Source organism: Columba livia, chromosome 17 (assembly GCF_036013475.1).
Source record: "Columba livia isolate bColLiv1 breed racing homer chromosome 17, bColLiv1.pat.W.v2, whole genome shotgun sequence".
NCBI classification, from domain to species: domain Eukaryota; kingdom Metazoa; phylum Chordata; class Aves; order Columbiformes; family Columbidae; genus Columba; species Columba livia.
In genome coordinates this window covers 12,873,356-12,893,972 of record NC_088618.1, presented here as the reverse complement: position 1 = coordinate 12,893,972, position 20,617 = coordinate 12,873,356, and the positions used below count along the sequence as shown (strand labels likewise).

At 47.2% G+C, this 20,617-nt stretch overlaps 1 protein-coding gene across 13 annotated transcripts in view; it reads right to left on the bottom strand.

The window, feature by feature from the left end:
* The window catches only part of MTMR3 (myotubularin related protein 3), an 83,042-nt gene that overhangs the window by 8,737 nt on the left and 53,688 nt on the right, over positions 1 to 20,617 (bottom strand). For all 13 annotated transcript variants that reach the window (XM_065033925.1, XM_065033932.1, XM_065033930.1 and 10 more), the window contains 9 exons: positions 19,447 to 19,560; positions 12,299 to 12,504; positions 11,572 to 11,703; positions 9,791 to 9,902; positions 7,899 to 8,094; positions 6,207 to 6,392; positions 4,723 to 4,893; positions 2,634 to 2,779; positions 326 to 1,721 (listed from right to left, as the gene is read on the bottom strand). In XM_065033925.1, the coding sequence (XP_064889997.1) occupies positions 326 to 1,721; positions 2,634 to 2,779; positions 4,723 to 4,893; positions 6,207 to 6,392; positions 7,899 to 8,094; positions 9,791 to 9,902; positions 11,572 to 11,703; positions 12,299 to 12,504; positions 19,447 to 19,560 (2,659 nt within the window). The remainder of the gene's footprint in view (positions 1 to 325; positions 1,722 to 2,633; positions 2,780 to 4,722; positions 4,894 to 6,206; positions 6,393 to 7,898; positions 8,095 to 9,790; positions 9,903 to 11,571; positions 11,704 to 12,298; positions 12,505 to 19,446; positions 19,561 to 20,617) is intronic.

The window sequence follows — 20,617 nt, the reverse complement described above, 5'->3', positions numbered from 1 at the left end:
ACAGGTTTTGGAATAAGGTCAATGTGCTCGTCTAAGTACGTCCAGGTATGCGCACGTATGCTGTGAAACACCCGTCCTGAAATGAACCTTTGCTTTATTCATGGTCAAACTGGAATACAGTGAAATATCAGTCACCACTAATTGCCATGTGCTGCGCACTCAGTCATCTGCCCTCTTCAGAATGACCCTGAGAGTTTTCTAAAAGCCTGCAGGCCAAAACCATCCCTACCTGACCAATGAACCGACAGCTGACAACAGGTCACGATCCAAACTTGACTAACTAACCCTCGGTTTCCAGCAGCGGCCCAGTTACCATTTCACTCACCACTTCGTCTCCGTAGTCGCCGTTGAGCCGGAAGGAGCTGTTCAGGAACTGGCTTTCCAACCGGCTCTTCAGCTCTTGCACTTGCTTCTTCAAGGTTTCCACTTCTTGCTGATGGCCAGTTTCTATCTGGCGCAGGCGTTGCTGGATGACGTCGGTGTAGACGGGCATCCCGTCATCGTCCAGGTGGCTCCTGGCGGGCTGGTCGGGGCTGCTGGCCGCCTGCTGCTTCCCGAGGTGGCTAAACACCCATTTTTGGTGCAAGTTCCTCAGGTGAAGCTGCGCGGAGCTGCAGCTGGCCGCGGACACCTGCCGGCTCAAAGAGGCTTTGATCCTCCCGTCCTCTCCGTTCACACAGTGTCCGTTTGTCGCGTGGTATTTCTGAGCGATACTAAACCCCGCGTGCTTCTCCGTCATCTTGTTCTCAGGCTCCAGCTCGCCGTTACACACAATCTCGTCTTTACATTCAGCGAAAGGCAAGGCACAAGGGGAAGGCATCGGGATGTGTGTGTTGCCGCTACCAGAAGTCCTATGTACTTTTGTTCCCAGTTTTTGAGGTTCTAGCACGCTCTCCCCCTCCGGCCTGTTTTCAACAGTTCGCGGAAGTTCGTCAGTGCTGTTGTCGATCGGGTGAGGTCTGTGGCACGGAGCCCTGGGCAGGAGCTCTTGCTTTGCTTCGTTCTCTGTTAAGGTTTCCGTAGAACTTTCAATGTTGGATGTTTTTGACTCATGCGGGATTGTAAGAGGTAACGGAAGGCTGCTATCGTACAGGTGCTCTTCTCCTTCCAGTTTGCCAACACCTTCTTCCTCTGGATTCTTTTGAGCATCTCTATTCACAAAGCCCTCCCCAGGTACAGTCTGTAGCCCTCTCACCTGAGGCAACTTCTGGAGAGCATTGCTGAGCTCAGAATGCTCATCCTCTTGTCCTTTCAGCTCAGAAAGACCTTGGGACACTGGATGCGGATTGTTCGTGAGAATACCTGGATCCACCTCGGCCTTTCCACAAAAGTCACCGCCAAACCCATGGGGATTTTCAGTTCTCTTCTCCTTCTCCAGGGCCATCTCCTCCCCTTTCCCTACCGTCTCCAGGCTACCCCTTAAATGCTCCTCCAGACCAACATCATCTTTAGTGGCCTCTTGCAAAATGTTCTCCATCTGTCCCTCTGCCACACCGGCTGCAACAGAGAGTTCGGCTCCCAGCGGAGCGCGGCCCTGCTTGCCCGGGCCGTCCCCATCGAAGGGATCGTCCCCCGCGTTGCCGAGGCTGCTCAGCTCCAGGGACCGGCGGTGCTCCTGCCACTTCTCGTTGATGCTGGGGTCGCTGCTGCGCCGGTTGGTTGCAGGCACACTGCTGTCACAGGCCGTCGTCAGGTTGTCAAACGATCGTGTTTTTGGTAACCTAGAAAGGTACAAATCATCTGAATCCAAAGTCAGGCAACTTTATTTTTTTAAAACATTTATCTACTATGGTTTAAAAACTCCCCCCCGCAATTAGGACAGTAACAATCTGCTAACTAATGCACTTTTGTGAAGTGTTATCTAGGAGCACATTTTGACCATCTGTAGCTTCAGTACTTTCTTTGTTTGCCATCAGGAAAATATGTTTGTTCAGACTTCAAGCATTCCCAGAATAACCCCTTTACCACAAAGCACAAATGCTTAGAGTCTGGTCACACCTCCTCGTTAACATGTGCTCAGAATCATTGTACAAAAAAGCAAAGAAATAGTTATGCAACACAGAAAAATAACTGCAATTCAAGACAAGCAAACAAAAGCTGATATAGAATTACTGAATGTCCTGAGTTGGAAGGACCCACAAGGATCAGAGTCCAACTCCTGTCCCTGCACAGGACACACTGTGTGTCTGAGGGTGCTGTCCAGTCTCTTAGAATCCACCACCCAGGATTTCTCACGCCTGACTATCGCGCTTCTCACTGCCATCAAGAAGGGAATATGGAGAAAGCCATTTCATTATGGTTAGTTTATCCCTACAGGCAAGATGCTCCTGAGAACAGCGGAGAAAGCGTGCTCCATCTCAGCAGTGGGCTGATAAAATCTCTGTCGCCCGCTATGCAATACCCAGAGCTTCATTCTATTTGCTAATCTCTCTGTTTTGCTATCGCCCCTGAAATGTAACAGCTTTCAAAACTGAAAAAACAACATGCTGCTTTTGGGTCAGTCAGTCAAACAGTCCCACCGATCAGCTTGTGAAAGATACCCCCCTCCCACCACAAGTATCATCCTCTTATATCCCCCAACATTCTCAGTTGATCTTACTTTACAGGGTGGGGTTTCTGGGCTCTAGGCTCACCTGCCCAGAGGCGGATCTTCAGGGCTAGAGCCGGGCGCAGGGTACGGGGCACAGGTGTCGTCGGCGGGCGTGGAGGGGGACGAGCACGGCAGGTACACGGCGCTCCAGAGCATCAGGTTCCGCACATGGCACACGGGATACAGCACCTGAGAGGGAAGAGCATGCGAGGTTCAGAAACAGCCAACCGCTCGCTCGCAGGGTGCAGAGAGGTGTTCAAATCTGATCAGGGTCGTTTATTATTCAGGTTTGCAGCAGGGAGGCTTTGCTGGGTCTGTAGGTAACTCTGAAGGCTTTAATAGCTGCGCTTGGATATATAATTATGTTTTCTTTGAGAGAAGGAGGCTGAGGCGTAACAATAGTGGCTTTCAGCTCCTCATGAATGACTTACTGCGATGTGCTCTGTGGGAATCTACACCTTAATAACGCTGCTGAGCAACTGAACCCGCTGCAGAATCCAGCGGCCCATTGTTAGCACAGAGATTTCCTCGTACTTTGTGTTACACACGAGAGCTGAACTAATAACCTCCTCGTACAGGCTCCAGTTCAAAGCTAAGCCCGTCTTTAATGGAAGCACTCAGACGTTAAAAATTAAGTACACGCAGAAATACTTTGCTGAAGAGGCAGCCTGCTCTTAAAAGGGATTCCTGGCCTGTGGAACACGCTTTCTATTTCAGTTTAAAAGCACTCTGATAAATTCCACTGTTTTCCCAGGCAACTTTCTCGTGGCCAAGCAGGCGAGGGCACGGAGCAGCAGGATTCGCGGGCACTGGGCGGAGGGTGGGCTGGGCTTGCATTGGTGGGTGATGCTCCTAAACAACTACGGTTTTACAACAGATGTGGCTACATCACAGAGGCACCTTTTAAACACCGAAGCCAAACCACAGAAAGATGAATACAAGACAGGAAATGAGCAAAACTCCCTCATATGGATGAATTATCCTAATTAGTTCAGCACTAGTGTAGCATTTGCTGACAACAGAGGCCAAGTCACTGAGATGGCATCTGCCCAGCGGGACACAGGACACGAGGGCAGCCCGAGGCCAGCCCTGCCCGCTCGCAGAGCGTTCTCTAAGCCCCTCCTGAGCGAGGAAAACTTTCATTTTGAAGTCCTCACAAGCCGTATTTATCTGCAGTGTCTCCTGTCACATCCACTCTTACGATGACAATGTCAGGTTGCAAAGGGCTCTCTCTGCTGTCGCCCGTTGCGATAACAAACGGGATCTGTGCGTGGTCGGAGCGCAGGCTGCGCGTCCCGTGTCCCAGGGAGGGTCAGCCATGCAGGGCTGCTCTGAATGCAAAATTCATCCTTTTATCCCAAACGTAGCTACAAACTCTCCTACTAAGCCAGGCTTTCATTTTACTCTCAGGAACAATTAAAAGCCACATCTCTCGTACGCAAAATCATCGCATAGTTCTTACAATCAGGTTTACGGTATCTGATACTTTTATAAACATAAAGGGTGTAAATATTTGTAGAAGTCTGTGCTGTTCTAATGATGACGACTTTTGCTGACTGTTCATATGTCCACCACACTGTGTCCCTCAATGCCTGACGTGCCCTCTCTCAAATACACAGAGACGTGACTCTAAGTTCCTTCCAGTGAGCTATGATGGAAAAGCCAAACTGAAAATGTGAAAGTATTAAGAGAAACAAAGATAGACTTAATAATTGGCGTTAATTTTTTGTTTAGACTTAAGATGAATATAGGCAACATGTCTAATTTGTGCACAATTTTATGATGCTCCTCTCAAAAGGTCTATTTGTCAAACACCAGAATATTTTCCGTTAGAAAAGAAAGCAAAATATTTAGTTACGCATTTCCAGCGGAGAGAAATTTCTGAGGTTGCATTTGACATTCCTCAAATACCAGCAAAAGTAATGCGAGACCTGAAAAGGCCGACTGAGGAGTGTTCAAAGGCAAACATGGACAAGAAGAGCTGAGCTCGCTCTTCTGGCAACGCCGACCTCTGCACTGTTTCCATGATGACATTAAGATGTCCCGAGGCTACAAGCCTGGGTGTTTCTTAAGGTACGTGCTTTTGAGAATGTTATACCTGGAACCCTATGGGACTCTGCGCGGATACGTACGGATTCGGACTGCGAGGAGTAGAGCAGGTTTTTGAAGGCTTTGTTTGCTGCCCGCAGCAAAGACCAGACAGAGCAGGTCCGTTCCTGAGTGTGTTTTTCTCCTCTCTCTTTCGCATTGTTGCACAGGAATGTACCAAAGAGGCAAGAGTAGGTGTGCTGCACCAATTTGACCTGCACAGACCGATACAAACACTGTCATATGGCAGAAGACATCAACTTAATGTGAGAATCAACATTCAGGCTTAAGAAGCACCAGATCTTTCCTCTGCAGGGCAACCCACCCCCCTTTCCTAAAGCCTGATCCAGAAATACATCTGGAGTTTTTTGCATAGCTCCTCATAAACTAATTGCAAAAGAATTCAAGCACACCAGAGTACTTTAAAACCATAACCAAAAAAAATTAGGACAAAATAGAAAATATAAAGGCAAAATATTTGTTCACAATCATGTATAAAAGTCTTGCTGGTGGAAACTCACAGCCTTGCAGGATAGGCAAAGAAGAGAATTAGGACACCTGTTACAAAACATTAATGCAGCACAGAAAGGCAAAGAATAGCAGGGAGAAGTGTTAATTTGTGTATGTTGGTACAAATGCACACAGCACACCCATCCTGGTCATTATTCACTCTGTGCTGTGGTGCCAGGTTGACAAAACAGCTCAAGATTAACTTGAAGCATTTAAACAACTTTCATGAGGTTGGTCAATCATTTAAATTTAAGACGAGTGTTTCAATACTCTAATAAATTAAGGGGTTTACTGTAAAAAGGCCAGAACACTCAGGGTATGTTCGCACACGGCCCCTGCAGATGAGCGGTGAGCTGTGGAGCCACTCACAACGTTCCGGATCTCATTTCACAACCCAGCTAAGCTGGGACCGTACACAGACTCAGTTACGTGGCTGAGCTGGCAGGTGGTAATCCAAGTCAATCGCAACCACAGGAATATGCTTGAAATCTCTGAGTGGATCAGACACTTTTAGTTCTTCAGATTACAGGTCCTGTGGCCACTTTCCCAGAGACCTGCTGCCTCGAGGACTGCCTGAGCATTCGAGGCAGATTTCTAACAGGAGAACTGTCCACAAAGAAAACAAACACAGCTCGTCTATCCTACACGTTTTCAGCAGAAAAACTGAATGGAAAGAAGGATCAAACTATCACTTTTATCATGCTGATTTGATGTATTATACCAGAGTTATTTCAGCATCTCTGAAGTGAGACTATTAAATTTATATAATCTATTTCTTTAAAAAAAGTCTTCAAGGGTCCCTCTCTGGTTTTAAGAGCGAACAGAGCTCAGGTCCCATGAAGTACACAGGTACTTTTATCCACTGTGTCTGGGCAGTTTCCTGTTTCCTTTATCAGGTTGCAGGTTATCACAGACAGGTGGGAAAATCAGACACCCCTCGGGGCTCTATGGGATGTTAGTACTGGGTACCGGTTTAGCAGCGCTCTATAAAACAGCAATCTCTCAAGCCACAACTCACAAGGAATGCTTCGTTAAACTCGAAAGAGCAAGGGAACTGCCTCTGGAGCTGATGGACGCAGTCCAGCCACTGTAAAAACACCGGGCAGCGCTCATTTAGGTCATCCGAGTTCTCACCATGGCCACAGCGATCTGCAAACTTGTGGCCAAAATCCAGCCACTCCGTCTCCACTAGCACCTGGAAACCCTGCAGAAATGCAAAAAGGACAGATGAAAAGTTCCTGTTGTGCTTTGGTTCCGTTTTCTAAGATAGTCCGAGACTCACGGGAATCACCTTATTACTGTGTCCTCACTCACTCCCATTTCCCTTCAGCACTGGCCCCGTTACTTTTCTTTCCCGCTTTACCCAACGCCTCGGCATTCTGAAATGCTGCACCATGAAATTAGGACAGAGATGAATTCCCAAGTCCACACGAACAGGAGAGGGAATAAGGCAGGTTAAGTCCTCAGAAGGGAAGATCCTGATACAAAACCTCTCTTGGCCAGGCAGGGGCGAGCAGAAACTCAAATCAATCAAAACCCTCTGGATCACGGTAACCAACACTCAGGGAGAAGGGGAAATTTCAAAGCTCCCCCTTGAAAACCAGATTTTTTTGTCATACAAGAAAAGAATTCATCTACAAAAGAACATCCATGCTCAGGGCACCTGTTGGCCCATGTAACACAGTCACAAAACTGGTTAAAGGTCGAGTTGAGGGATTTGTTATGCAAATGAAAAGGGCAAAGAACATTCCAAAACAGAGCCCAGCTGAGCACCTCATCTTCCAGGACCTAAAACCCGCCACAGGTTAAGAAGGGTTCATTCTCAGTGGAATGAAAAATTGTGCAGCGTGCTTAGTGAGTCAATGGCTGTAATTAGAGCAAAAATAATAGCGGGGAGCTGAAAAGCTTGAAACGTGGCAATGCTGAAGACTCATTTTCCTAAACACTTCTGATCCTGGTATAGACAATTTAGGGTTTCCTCTGATGAGGCGGTGACAAGAAGGAAGGTCAAGGGTGTGTACAAAACCAATGACAACACTTTCCAGAGGGACCAGGAGGAGCTTCTGTGCCAAGGACGTCCTGGTGGATGCCCCATGTGAAAAAGTGGGGCACAATTTCATCCAAAAGGTTTCAACTTCTGGTCCTCATATGTCTGAGGCTTTCAGCAGCAGTTTATAGCACAGTGTTCAGACACGTTTCTGTTCTAGACAACAAAGGCATCTGGCACATTGGCCGGCAGATGAAATCCAACCATTGCATATCGCACAACGCTGAACAGTGATGGGGAAAAAAATCAGGCTGAAAAACCAAGAAAAATGTAACAGACAGAAGACGATGAAAACGTGAAACTGGAAAAACAAGCAGCTGGGAAATCTAGAGAAGAGAAAGGCTTTGTATCAACAGCTGGCTGAGAAAACTGCAATGCTGTAATGGAACTGCAATATGTGGCACTTGGTGCTACACATTCCTGAGCTAAACAGGGGGAAGCACAGACCGTGACTGTGCAGATACAGCAGAGGGGGAAAATATAATCTGTTCTTGAATTATAGACTATATTTACACCTCTAAATAACCGTATCTACTGTTGGTAAACTCCCACCAGCTTGAGTGCTTTAGCTAGTGGATAAACCTGGAACAATTTATAGACAGACTGCCTCAGGAAAGGACCCAAACTCTGTAAGTACCTGGCGCTAAGGGCTGGTTTACAAACCTCTGTGGTCCTGTAGTACGGGTCGAGCAGCAGTTTGGCCAGTGCCACGATCTGGGGGGTTCGGTCCCAGCCATCTGAGCAGTGCACCAAGACCGGGCGCTGGTCTCGGTCCACGGCGTGAACGACGAGTAGCGCAGATTTCAGAAGCACAGATAAGTGCTGCAGCCATTTGGTACTTTCCAGAGCTGACAACCAACTAGAGAAAAACAAGGGAAGAGAGTTTTTGCGCTTTTAAAATGCTTTTGGGTTTGGATCTTCGAATTTATCACGTCAAAGCTCTTATTTTAATAAGCTGTGAATGTCATTCTTGAATACTTTTTATTTATTTCTTGCTAACGCTTTCTCAGGTTTGTAAGGAACAAGCCACGCAGTCCAGCTGAGGAACAGCCAACCTGCAGTATGCACTTTGCAAGAAGCTTAAATAACGTTTTGCCAGATAAGAGCATCACGTCACCAGCAACGAACAAGGTAAGTGCTGCTGGGTGACTGGAACCTCCCACAGCCTCTGCCGTGTCCCTTCCCCGAGCTGAGGGCTCCACCACCCAGCACTCCCAGCACCACTGCGCTGGCTCTACAGAATCCCAGAATGTCAGGGGTTGAAGGACCCTGGAAAGCTCATCCAGTGCAATCCCCCCATGGAGCAGGAACACCCAGATGAGGTTACACAGGAAGGTGTCCAGGCGGGTTGGAATGTCTGCACAGAAGGAGACTCCACAACCCCCCTGGGCAGCCTGGGCCAGGCTCTGCCACCCTCACCCCCAACAAGTTTCTTCTCATACTCAAGTGGAACCTCCCGTGTTCCAGTTTGCACCCATTGCCCCTTGTCCTGTCACTGGCTGTCACCAGAAGAGCCTGGCTCCATCCTCCTGACACTCCCCCTTTCCATATTGATCCCAGGAATGAGTCCCCCCTCAGTCTCCTCTTGTCCAGCTCCAGAGCCCCAGCTCCCTCAGCCTTTCCTCACACGGGAGATGCTCCACTCCCTTCAGCATCTTGGTGGCTGCGCTGGACTCTCTCCAGCAGTTCCCTGTCCTGCTGGAACTGAGGGGCCACAGCTGGACACAATATTCCAGGTGTGGTCTCCCCAGGGCAGAGCAGAGGGGCAGGAGAACCTCTCTGACCTACTGACCACCCCTTCTAACCCACCCCAGGTACCACTGGCTTCCCGGCCACAAGGGCACAGTGTTTGGGACTCTGCTGTCCACCCTGACCACACTGTGCTTCTGTGGACGGGTGGAACTTGAGCTCCCTTGAAATCTCCTGTATCTCAGCTATTCCCAGGCTCTACAAAGTGTGCTGGCAGCAGCTGAAGAATCTCGACCCTGCAAAGATCTAGATTTCCAGTTTATTAAGGGTGGCCAGTCTGGGTCTATTCTGCAACCATGAAAAGTCTTAAAACAGGGGAGTGGTCGGGGAAACGTGACCAGTGCAAAAAGAGTGTCAGAGTGAGGCTCCCGCAATGCTGGGAGTTTGTTATCCCAGAGCGTCGAGGGGCTATGAAATACGGCTCCTGAAATGACACTAGAGATGTGTGAAGTGCATGGAACCCCACCAGAACTTCGTAAGGGAGAGCCAAGCTGTGAAGATTAAAGAACCGGGAGCAGCAGGTAAGCCTAAGTGCTAGCGCTTAGAAACCCACCTGAAAGTAGTAAGGTTCCAGTATCAGTACTCAAGGCTACGTTATAATCTCAGATCTGATTTTCTAGGTTCACTTCAATGACAGAATGACTGCCTTTGGCTCAATTCCGTGGTTAGATATAGCGTAGAGTTATTACACAGGGAAGTCACCAAGGGGAAAAAACCACTGAATTTCAGTCTACAAATCAGCAGCGTAAGAATGCAATTGCAGAGACCTGTAAACAAAGGCACAACCCCGCCAAACATTCACTTACTTTCCTGGATCTGGCATTTGTGTGCAGAGCAAACGCAGCGACTGGAAGCTCTTGCGGATGGAATGGATGTTTGCCATCCCCATGAACACTACTTCACAGTTCGGGTAATATTCTGTAGGGAAACAGCAAGCGAGAGGGAAGAAACTAAAAACTACGCTAAGTTTCATTTCTAAAAGGAGCTTTTTCATCGAAACAAACCGCTGCTTCTGTAGGCAGATGAAATAACGTGTTTATGAATATTCCGGGACTTGGGGTTCAGCCGGTATTGCAGAAATTGCAACACAGCAAAACAGGAAAGAGTCAGCAAAGCGGTCATGTGTTTATTTTCAATGTTTCGCTTGACATTACAAAAAGCAAGAGTACAAACCGATGGGAATAGTGATATTAGTGTGCTTGTAGCGTGCTTGAGGTTATGGAATGTTTTCTAAAAGAGTGAGAAACATCATAAAAGACAGGGAGCGCCTAAGGTGCAGAAGAATACTAATTCAATAGGCTTTCCTAGATTTAGTTTTCCTCTGTCCTGACGCTTCTGTCTGTGCAAAATGGTGTCATGACAGCTAAAATGAGCTTTTCTACAGGAAAAAAACTATCAGGATTCAGAATATGGAACAGAAGGCTGGCACTAGAAAATGCAGGAGTCTCTTAAACGAGGGGGTTTTGTATTATTTGATTTCTTAACTGTTTATCAGCCCAAGTTCTGGCCCAAACCAGAACACCCAGACTACGCAGCTCCGGTCAGAAGCAACTGACAACATCAGAGAATTGAAGCTTTTTTTGTCTTTTTCCTGAATTACGCTATATATAAAATAAAGCACAACACAGGTATTTTATTACAATGAAGCTAACTTGGCAATACCTAGAGAAAACTTATCAGCAAAATGAAGCACTTAACGCAGCTCAAATTTACGGAAGGCGACCAGCTGTTTGGAAATTCTCTATAAAGAATTCAAGACCCAATATACAGGAAGACAAGCAAACTTTCTGTATACTTGGCTTTTTTGGTTTTGAATTTTCCCTTCTGATGATGAGTTATTTAGTAGTTTTGAGGTCTAAAATGGAAAATTCTTACTGGTGGTTACATATCAAATGCAGCTATTGTAGCAAAGACCAAAACAAGAATATATGGTCAAAATATCTATAGTTCTGTCTGGAATTTTTTCCTAGACTCTTTACCCATTGATTTTTAACAGGCTGCATTCACATCCAACAGTGACCATAACAACTGGTTTATAATACCAACAATTTCCAAGTGCATAGACGGTGATGACTGCAAACACATTACAAATGCAAGATGAATCAGGATTTCAGTTGCTTTGGGTTACGATACAAATGCTGAAAAATGTTTTGGCTTTAGGAGAATTGCTGAGAAGTTGTATTCTGCACAACCATTCTAGAATATTATTATACTCTAGAGTTAGTGGATTTTTATGAGTTTGTTGAGGGTTTTTTTCAGCCATTAGTGCACTGGACACCTTTATTTCACTCTGGTTTATATATTTGACTCAGCAGGGAAAGGCAGCGTATTCCACCCAGTTCAGCTTTTACTGCACACTGTTACCAGCTGGTTTTATGCTCTGAGAAAGAGACTTAACGAAGAGCTAAACCTGGCCTTTTGAAAGCTGTGCGATAGCTGCAACGATGCAGAACTTTGCTGGATAAACAGCATTTGCATCCATGCAATCTGTTAAATATGCGCTAGTGAAGTATGTAGATCAGCGTAATTATATTTGAGCAAATCCTTTAGATTAAATGAATGGAAAACTGCGAAGCAACGCACTTACCTGGGCACTCGCAGCCTCCCCCTTTGGCTCTGTTGGCCACAGCCGCTGCGTACGATCGCGCGTCCAAGATCAAAAGCTTCTGGGGCTGTATGGCCAAACTCTCTGCTCCCGAAGCGTTAGAGATTGAGGAGTCTGGGGAAGAGAAGATGCAACTCACAGGATCCCAGAATGTGAGGGGTTGGAAGGGCCCTGGAAAGCCCATCCAGTGCAATCCCCCCATGGAGCAGGAACACCCAGATGAGGTTACACAGGAAGGTGTCCAGGCGGGTTGGAATGTCTGCACAGAAGGAGACTCCACAACCCCCTGGGCAGCCTGGGCCAGGCTCTGCCACCCTCACTGGGAACAAGTTTCTTCTCAAATGTAAGTGGAACCTCCCGTGTTCCAGTTTGCACCCATTGCCCCTTGTCCTGTCACTGGTTGTCACCAGAAGAGCCTGGCTCCATCCTCCTGACACTCCCCCTTTCCATATTGATCCCCAGGAATGAGTCCCCCCTCAGTCTCCTCTTGTCCAGCTCCAGAGCCCCAGCTCCCTCAGCCTTTCCTCACACGGGAGATGCTCATAAGTAACTAAAAGGATACTCCTGACATTGCTTACAGCAGTGATTGCGTATCGCGCATAAAGAAACAGAACACCTGATTAAACGCAAAGGGGTGAATCGCTACAGTACATGGAAGAGATAAAGCTTTATATAAAGCTCTGCCCTTTACAAAAAGGAACAAACTTACCAAATTCCACATCAGAGAGGTCCCCTCCATTGGTGAAATCTCTGGAACAATTTCCATTCAGGAGTTTGTTGCTGTTGGACCTCGAATCAGAGGCACAGGCTTTGGCGACAGACTGGACAAGGTGCTCGTCATCGGCGTTCCGCCAGCCCCACCAGCTGACCTCGGGCTGGCCGCAGCGGGAGATCACCGCCCCATTGCTCTGGTGCCTGCAACAGCAAAGAGGAAAAAGAACAGCGGTGCATAACTTGAAGAATCAGGATGGAAAACAGAGGGTGTGAACAATTCAGCGGTGCACTCCAGTTGTTTGATCCGTGCGGGGACCTCTGGGGCGTTCAGCAGGTTCAACCAGGGCTTGAGTGACAACGTGTTGCACGTGCTGCCCATCAAAACGCTGACTGACCAAAAGGAGAAAGTCAAAGCTGGGGTCAGTAAGAGAAAACAAAGCATTTTCTTGCTCAGTATTGTTGCCTGTTGGCCAGTGAAAGCTCAGGAACGTTCTAGAGCAGCAGATGAGGCGCTAAAGGCGTATTTGACAGCGCTGAGTAGGCAGGTCCACTCCTGGGATACCAGCGTGAACTGGAAAGTTCCATTTAACTCATGCTAATTTTCCAGGGAGGAGATAGGAGTAAAATCATAGATTCATTTTTTGATAAGATTTTTTAAAAATCAAAACATATAATTAATTAAATGTCACAATTTTGGTAGGAAATACTGGCAGAATTTGGCACCTCTTCTGCCTGATGATAACGGTAACGCAGAATCTCCCTCATGTCCATCACAGAAGGTGGTACCCACACGCTGCAGAACCACATTAAGAAGCCAGTCTATTTTAGGTGTTGTTTCACCAGCGAAAAGGAAAAGAGCCTTTTGCATCTCAGGACACTAACCGTGCGGTTTTACTCATTTGGAAGTTTGGTATTGGCGTCTGCTGGAAAGGAGCAGCTCTGCCATCCCCTTTTCAGCTCCTTCTCATCCCTGCCTGTCCTTCCCCGGGTTGTGTTTCATCAGAGACCTGATGAAGAGCCACAGCAGCTCTGACGTGAAGCACCAGTGTGGTGCCAGGCTGGTGAATGACACAGCAAGCAAGTCAATTTGGCTATAGACACCTACCTAGAGCAGCACTGAGAAAGGAAATATTGTTTATTACTGGAATATTTGTCTTCTAAACTGAGATATAAATTGCAAGCACTCTGTATACTGATAAAACTTCAGAGGAGTGGCAAATAGAGCATCAATAAAAAATATGGTGGGGAGATAACTGAAGAATGACTTGACCTGAATGTTGTGATAGGGAGTCACATTAAAAAAAAGATTATTTTTAAAATGTCTGAAGAGTTCGTAGTTATTTTCTTCTCATACCACACATAGAGAACAGGCTAGAAATACTGAAAACATATTCAAGCATTGCAAATATACTCTGAAAAAGATTTCAAACTCTTCCCTATATTCTATTACAAAACAAGAGCACTGGAACATGTTATCACTGTAACTTCACCTGCTGGCACACCGCAGTGCTGCCAACAGAAACGTTATTCCCCACGCACTGAAGTGGTTCTATCTGGCCTTTCCAATGTTCTCCTCGACCTTCATGCTCTGAATCCTGATGGGACCCATCGGAATGTCCCCTCATGGCCCATCTGAAACACCCCACCACTTATCCACATGCTGTTCTTCTCCATTTAAACGCTGTTCTTGCTCAGGAGTCCCACCAGAACCCCAGAATTACTATATATGTGATATAAGTATGCACATGCAATTATAGTTCCTATACGTTATGATGCAGCAAAGGATTTTAGTGTCTTCCTGCAACCAAGCTGCCCATCTCAGCACCACCTCAACCAAGAGCTGCTTCAATCCCTCGAAGGCGGCACCTGCACAGAATGGTGAGGTTGGCTGAATATTAAATCAAATTTAAGCAGTTGGAGAGCCCCGAACAGGAGGGAAGCCCACCCAGACCATAAATCTTCACTTCTTGTGCTCTCACCACTCTAATAAACGTTTCTGGAGGTTTATACATTGTCAGAGCTGCCGCAGCACCGGCTCTGCCTCCTGCTCAGCCCACAGCAACGCTCCTCCCAGCAAAAACTACCATTATAAAATAGGCCGTGATACGGAATTCTAAGTATTTTTCATAGCTCTTTTGTAATTGTTTCATATCGAATTCCTCGACTGGGAGGAAGTGAGAGACAGGCGGCGTTAACAGAGCAAAGGCAGAGCCATCCGAACGGCGCGGCACCACCAGCCGAAATGAAAAGCCTCTATTGACAGCAAATTAGTTCAGCAAAAAATCCATGCCAATCAGCAAAAGGCCATTGAGTTCCCCGCTACGCTTGCACACATAACGAAAGAAAAATAAAGCATCATTATACGCGTAAGAAATGTATTTGGAATGCTCGGAGAAGCTCATTTATTTTTCCATATGTTCTCGCAGATTTCATTATTGCCTCCCCGCAGAATCGTTTTCATGGGTTCATAAACAGTTTTTCCTCTCCGGGTTCTTGCCTCCCATTTATACCACAAATAATAGGCCAAAAGCAGAGTTCATTGAGAGCTGTGAAGCCCTAACACTCCTAAGCCAGCACAAATATGCAATGGTGAGATGTACCTGTGGAAATCAGCAAACAAATTCTATTTATGGTCATGTTGGAGGGGCGTATATTATTCAATATATTCATCAATGATTTGGACGAGGGAATAGAGTGACTGTCAGCAAGTTTGCTGATGACACCAAGCTGGGAGGAGTGGTGACACTGGAAGCTGTGCTGCCATCAGAGACCTGGACAGGCTGGAGAGCTGGGCAGGGAGAAATTTAATGAAACAGAACAAGGGCAAGTGTAGAGTCTTGAATCCGGGCAGGAACAACCCCAGGTTCCAGTGTAAGTTGGGGAATGACCTATTAGAGAGCAGTGTAGGGGAAAGGGACCTGGGGGTCCTGGGGACAGCAGGGTGACCATGAGCCAGCACTGGGCCCTTGTGGCCAGGAAGGCCAATGGTACCTGGGGTGGGTTAGAAGGGGGTGGTCAGTAGGTCAGAGAGGTTCTCCTGCCCCTCTGCTCTGCCCTGGGGAGACCACACCTGGAATATTGTGTCCAGCTGTGGCCCCTCAGTTCCAGCAGGACAGGGAACTGCTGCAGAGAGTCCAGCGCAGCCACCAAGATGCTGGAGGGAGTGGAGCATCTCCCGTGTGAGGAAAGGCTGAGGGAGCTGGGGCTCTGGAGCTGGACAAGAGGAGACTGAGGGGGGACTCATTCCTGGGGATCAAGATGGAAAGGGGGAGTGTCAGGAGGATGGAGCCAGGCTCTTCTGGTGACAACCAGTGACAGGACAAGGGGCAATGGGTGCAAACTGGAACACAGGAGGTTCCACTGAAAGGTGAGAAGAAACTTGTTGGGGGTGAGGGTGGCAGAGCCTGGCCCAGGCTGCCCAGGGGGTTGTGGAGTCTCCTTCTGTGCAGACATTCCAACCCGCCTGGACACCTTCCTGTGTAACCTCATCTGGGTGTTCCTGCTCCATGGGGGGATTGCACTGGATGAGCTTTCCAGGGCCCTTCCAACCCCTGACATTCTGGGATTCTGTGGAGGTCTGAGGAATCACATTCATTCCAACCAGACTGGCCGCAGGAACAAAAAATAGTGAATAGTTTCAGTGTGATTCCACGGTCCCTGGAGATAGAGCTGGGGATGAGATGCTGTCACTCAGTAACCAAAAAATAGATTTAAAAATGTAAAGCAAACCTGCAAATTTCCTAACCACACAGAGACAACCCAATGTGCAGCCTCCCTACAGAAATTCAATAGTAAATCACCGCTGGGTGACTATAAAGCCCTTTCTAAAGGGCATTGTGTAGCTATGATATACGTCTTCAAGCCACCTTTTGAGTTCGACAATAAATTCGTCGTGTCCTCGGAAGTACAAAGACAGTGAGGAATAACAAAGGGTTGAACGGCTCCCTCCTCTTCCACAGATATAAAATGCTAAATAAGCTTTTGTCCCTGACTCCTCCAATAGTAAAAGCTGTTTTTATGGCAATATATATAGAGAGAAAACTATACGTGGATTTCCAATCATCCGGATCACCAGCCGCCAGCGGATGTGAGGCCTGCTAGAGCGCAGAATGATGAACTGCCTGTCGGCAAAAATCTATTATTAAATGTCAAGATAGAAAAAAAGAAATCAAAAAGGAGAAAAAAAACACCCTTTTCTCCTACTGATTTTAAGATTGCAAATGAAAACGATGTGGTAATTTAACAGAGTCTCATGTGAACTGTGGAAAACTGAATGTCAGGGTTTAACCAATGTCAGTCTGTGAGGTCTTTGCAACATTTAAATCCCTCTCCCATGAATCCCCCACAATGTGAGCTGTACCCAAGAATGCAATGAAGTGATTGTCTCTGCTGTCCGGTGATGGAAGGTGGGGGGGATGTTTCCCCAGGCCGAGTTTCCTGCAGGTGAAGTGTCCCCCGACTGTGTCACAAATGCAATGTTCAAATTCAAACACAAACCCATATATAAATCACGCTACTCTCTTCCGTACATATCTATAATATCCATACTTATGTATACTACCATAAAAATAAACCACGTTAAGTCTTAAAACATCTGTGTGCGCTGGGAAGCATTTTTCCCCCTCGCTGAACGGAGGATGGAGCCATTTCTTAACGTTCACAAAGAGACTGTGCTAACCCGCTATTATGTAGAAGAAAAAGGAGAAAAAAAATAGCATTTCAAGCGAATGGTCAGCTGCATAAAGCTGATTTGTTCTTCTTTCCCAGAACAAGGACTCTTAAGCTGGGTAAATAATAATTTGTGGCCTGCTCTTGTACATTTGCTCCTCCAACCCAGGCCAGATGAATTTGTCAACTTTAGTGCTCTCTAAATTTAGCTCCTGCCCATGGAACAGCTTTTCCTTCTGGTCTGTTTAGGAGGAATGAGTGGCTGGGCAGCCTTAATGGAATTATCAGTATTCATTATCACAGAATCCCAGAACGTCAGGGGTTGAAGGGCCCTGGAAAGCTCATCCAGCGCAATCCCCCCATGGAGCAGGAACACCCAGATGAGGTTACACAGGAAGGTGTCCAGGCGGGTTGGAATGTCTGCACAGAAGGAGACTCCACAACCCCCTGGGCAGCCTGGGCCAGGCTCTGCCACCCTCACCCCCAACAAGTTTCTTCTCATGACGTTTAAATGGAACCTCCTGTGTTCCAGTTTGCACCCATTGCCCCTTGTCCTATCACTGGTTGTCACCAGAAGAGCCTGGCTCCATCCTCCTGACACTCCCCCTTTCCATATTGATCCCCAGGAATGAGTCCCCCCTCAGTCTCCTCTTGTCCAGCTCCAGAGCCCCAGCTCCCTCAGCCTTTCCTCACACGGGAGATGCTCCACTCCCTTCAGCATCTTGGTGGCTGCGCTGGACTCTCTCCAGCAGTTCCCTGTCCTGCTGGAACTGAGGGGCCACAACTGGACACAATATTCCAGGTGTGGTCTCCCCAGGGCAGAGCAGAGGGGCAGGAGAACCTCTCTGACCTACTGACCACCCCCTTCTAACCCACCCCAGGTACCATTGGCTTCCTGGCCACAAGGGCCCAGTGCTGGCTCATGGTCACCCTGCTGTCCCCAGGACCCCCAGGTCCCTTTCCCCTACACTGCTCTCTAATAGGTCATTCCCCAACTTACACTGGAACCTGGGGTTGTTCCTGCCCAGATTCAAGACTCTACACTTGCCCTTGTTCTGTTTCATGAAATTTTTCCCTGCCCAGCTCTCCAGCCTGTCCAGGTCTCTGATGGCAGCACAGCTTCCAGTGTCACCACTCCTCCCAGCTTGGTGTCATCAGCAAACTTGCTGACAGTCACTCTATTCCCTCGTCCAAATCATTGATTAATATATTGAATAATACAGGCCCCAGTACAGTGAGGCACTGCACTAGATATGGGCCTCCAACTGGACTACACCCCACTGACCTTTTTAATCCCTCTGTCATCTGATTTTTTTCAAGAGATTTTAGACATTTATGGGAGGATAACTACACCAGGAAAGCGGCCAATGTATTAAATAACAGCTTCCAGAATATTTGAAAAAACAGATGCCAAAATATATTTTTAGTAAAGAAGCTGCCAAAATAAGTGTCTCAAGAAAGTGGTTTTGTTATGAAGAATTGCTGGACTCGATCTTTAAGGAAGAGACGGTCTGATTAAAACTATCTAAAACATGTAGATAGGGTATATCTCCCTTAAATAATTCTGGGATTTGTCCTTGTCTATCCTGCAGTCTGAGTATTAGCCAGATGAGAATGAGAGAAAACCAAGGCAGTACCCAGCCAGGGATGCTACTGATCGTTTCTTCAGCTGCCTTGATGTCTTCATCTTACGTTTTTTCATTTTCATATTAAAAAATAAGATCACTCTTAAGCAAGGTGACTGGCCTGGGAATGACTTGCAGGAGACGCAGTGCTGAGTGCTGCTACAATATGTGTTTGGAAGGAAAAGATACGAACCATTATTTTCACTCAGTGATCGTGCAGCAAGATTGTCTTAACCTCATCTATGGCTTGACAGGGGCCAATGTGCTGCTGTCTGACACACCTGGAGTTTGGAATAGGTATAAACCAAAACATGCGTAGCAACTGTAGAGAGAAAGACCCCAAGTTATCAGGCCTAACAGGTCATTCTTTGCTGTCAGTTAAATACAGGTCTGAACATTTTCTCATGTGAGGGGTCCCCTCACCCTTGGTTGACACCTAAACCCTCAGGGTGGGTTGTGTTTTGCTCCAGGGTCGAGTTCTCTACATTGTTTGCTGCTGGGATCCTTCTGGAGCGGAGCAGCAGCCGGAGAACCAGGCTGGGGCAGTTCGGTACCACTCGCTGGGCAGCACAGGGGGGATGGGGCCAGGTTTTGTCACCTCAGTTCTCCAGCTCTGCCCTGGCAGGTCCTGGGCCGTCACACAGCGCCCTCTGCATCATGTTATGCAAGCCAGACCCCTCTTTACCCTGCCTAAATTATTTTTAAATACCTTTAACGCTTTTGCTGAAGTCTGCCAGGGGACATCAGGGGCCCAGAGGAGCCTCAACACCTTTCATTACAAGCCAAGATTGCCGATTGCAACTTATTTCAGCCCGTGTACCGCCTGGTGAAAGCTGCGGCAGAGCCTCACCTGTACACAACAGCAGGGATGCGCTTCCAGGACCGAAAGCTCGCCACGCTCTCCAGCTCCTTATCCGTGATCCAGGCGGGAACGATGATTTCCTGGGGGTAACTTCCACAGAGCCTGCGAGAAACACGGGGCAAAGCGTTGAAAGCAAGTTAAACACCCCCCAGACAAGACAGACAATAAGTAACCTGACGGCAAGCTGCTGTGGTTTTTAAATTCCCGTTTCACTGTGTGTTAATAAACTCCTCCTTCACACAGCCAAAAAGCACTGTGAACACCAAGGGGCAGAAATGCATTTCAGAATTAGAAGATTCACGCTGGTGTCCTCTCAGGAAATTCATATATAGGCGATTTTTAACTCCAGCAGCTGAAATAAACTGGATCATAGGAAAGAAATTCCTCATCTCTCCATGTTGAGAATTAACCACTGGATTTCTGGGTCACAAACACAGAAGCAGAACCACCCGGGGCTACTGGACTCAACACAGAGATTTGTGTATGTATGAATATATTGGTTAATCAACCCTGGCTGAAGGCAGGAATCCAAGTGTTGTGGCTCATGTCTGACCGGCTAACTGGAACTTTCTAGATGCGTCTTCTGCTGCACAATTGAACTAATAGAGCCGTGACTGCCAACCGGAACAGCGCGAGCCATCAGTAATAACTGCAACATACTGCTGAATCATAAACCGGTTAGTCCTCAGTCCATCCCCTTCAAGAGGTGCATTTAGTGCACAAGGACAGACCTGAGTGCATGTCCGAGACTGTTCTATTCAGATAAATACATCAATTCTCCTGAAAAACTGCTCTTTTCTCAAGTGCTGGCCACAAGATGAAAAGGAGCAGTTCATGTCCTCCTGCTTCCATGTGAGATAGAAAGCTTTTTTCCTTTTCATTAGTAATAAATATGTAAGGGATAGCTATTTTTCCTTCCCTAGGTATTTTAGAGACCAAGACAGATATTCTTCCTGCAGTGATACCAATGACCAGCTGCAAGTCATGATCCTGCAAAGACAGAGCAATGAAACGTGTTTGATTACACACACTGCTGCTGGTTTTGCTGGGAATTGGATTAGGGACCAGCCAGTACAGCCTGTCCTACCAGAAACACCTTCCATCAGCTACAGAACAGGCCATTCATCTGTGTTTTAAGGATCAGAGAAAGCGTTTTCTC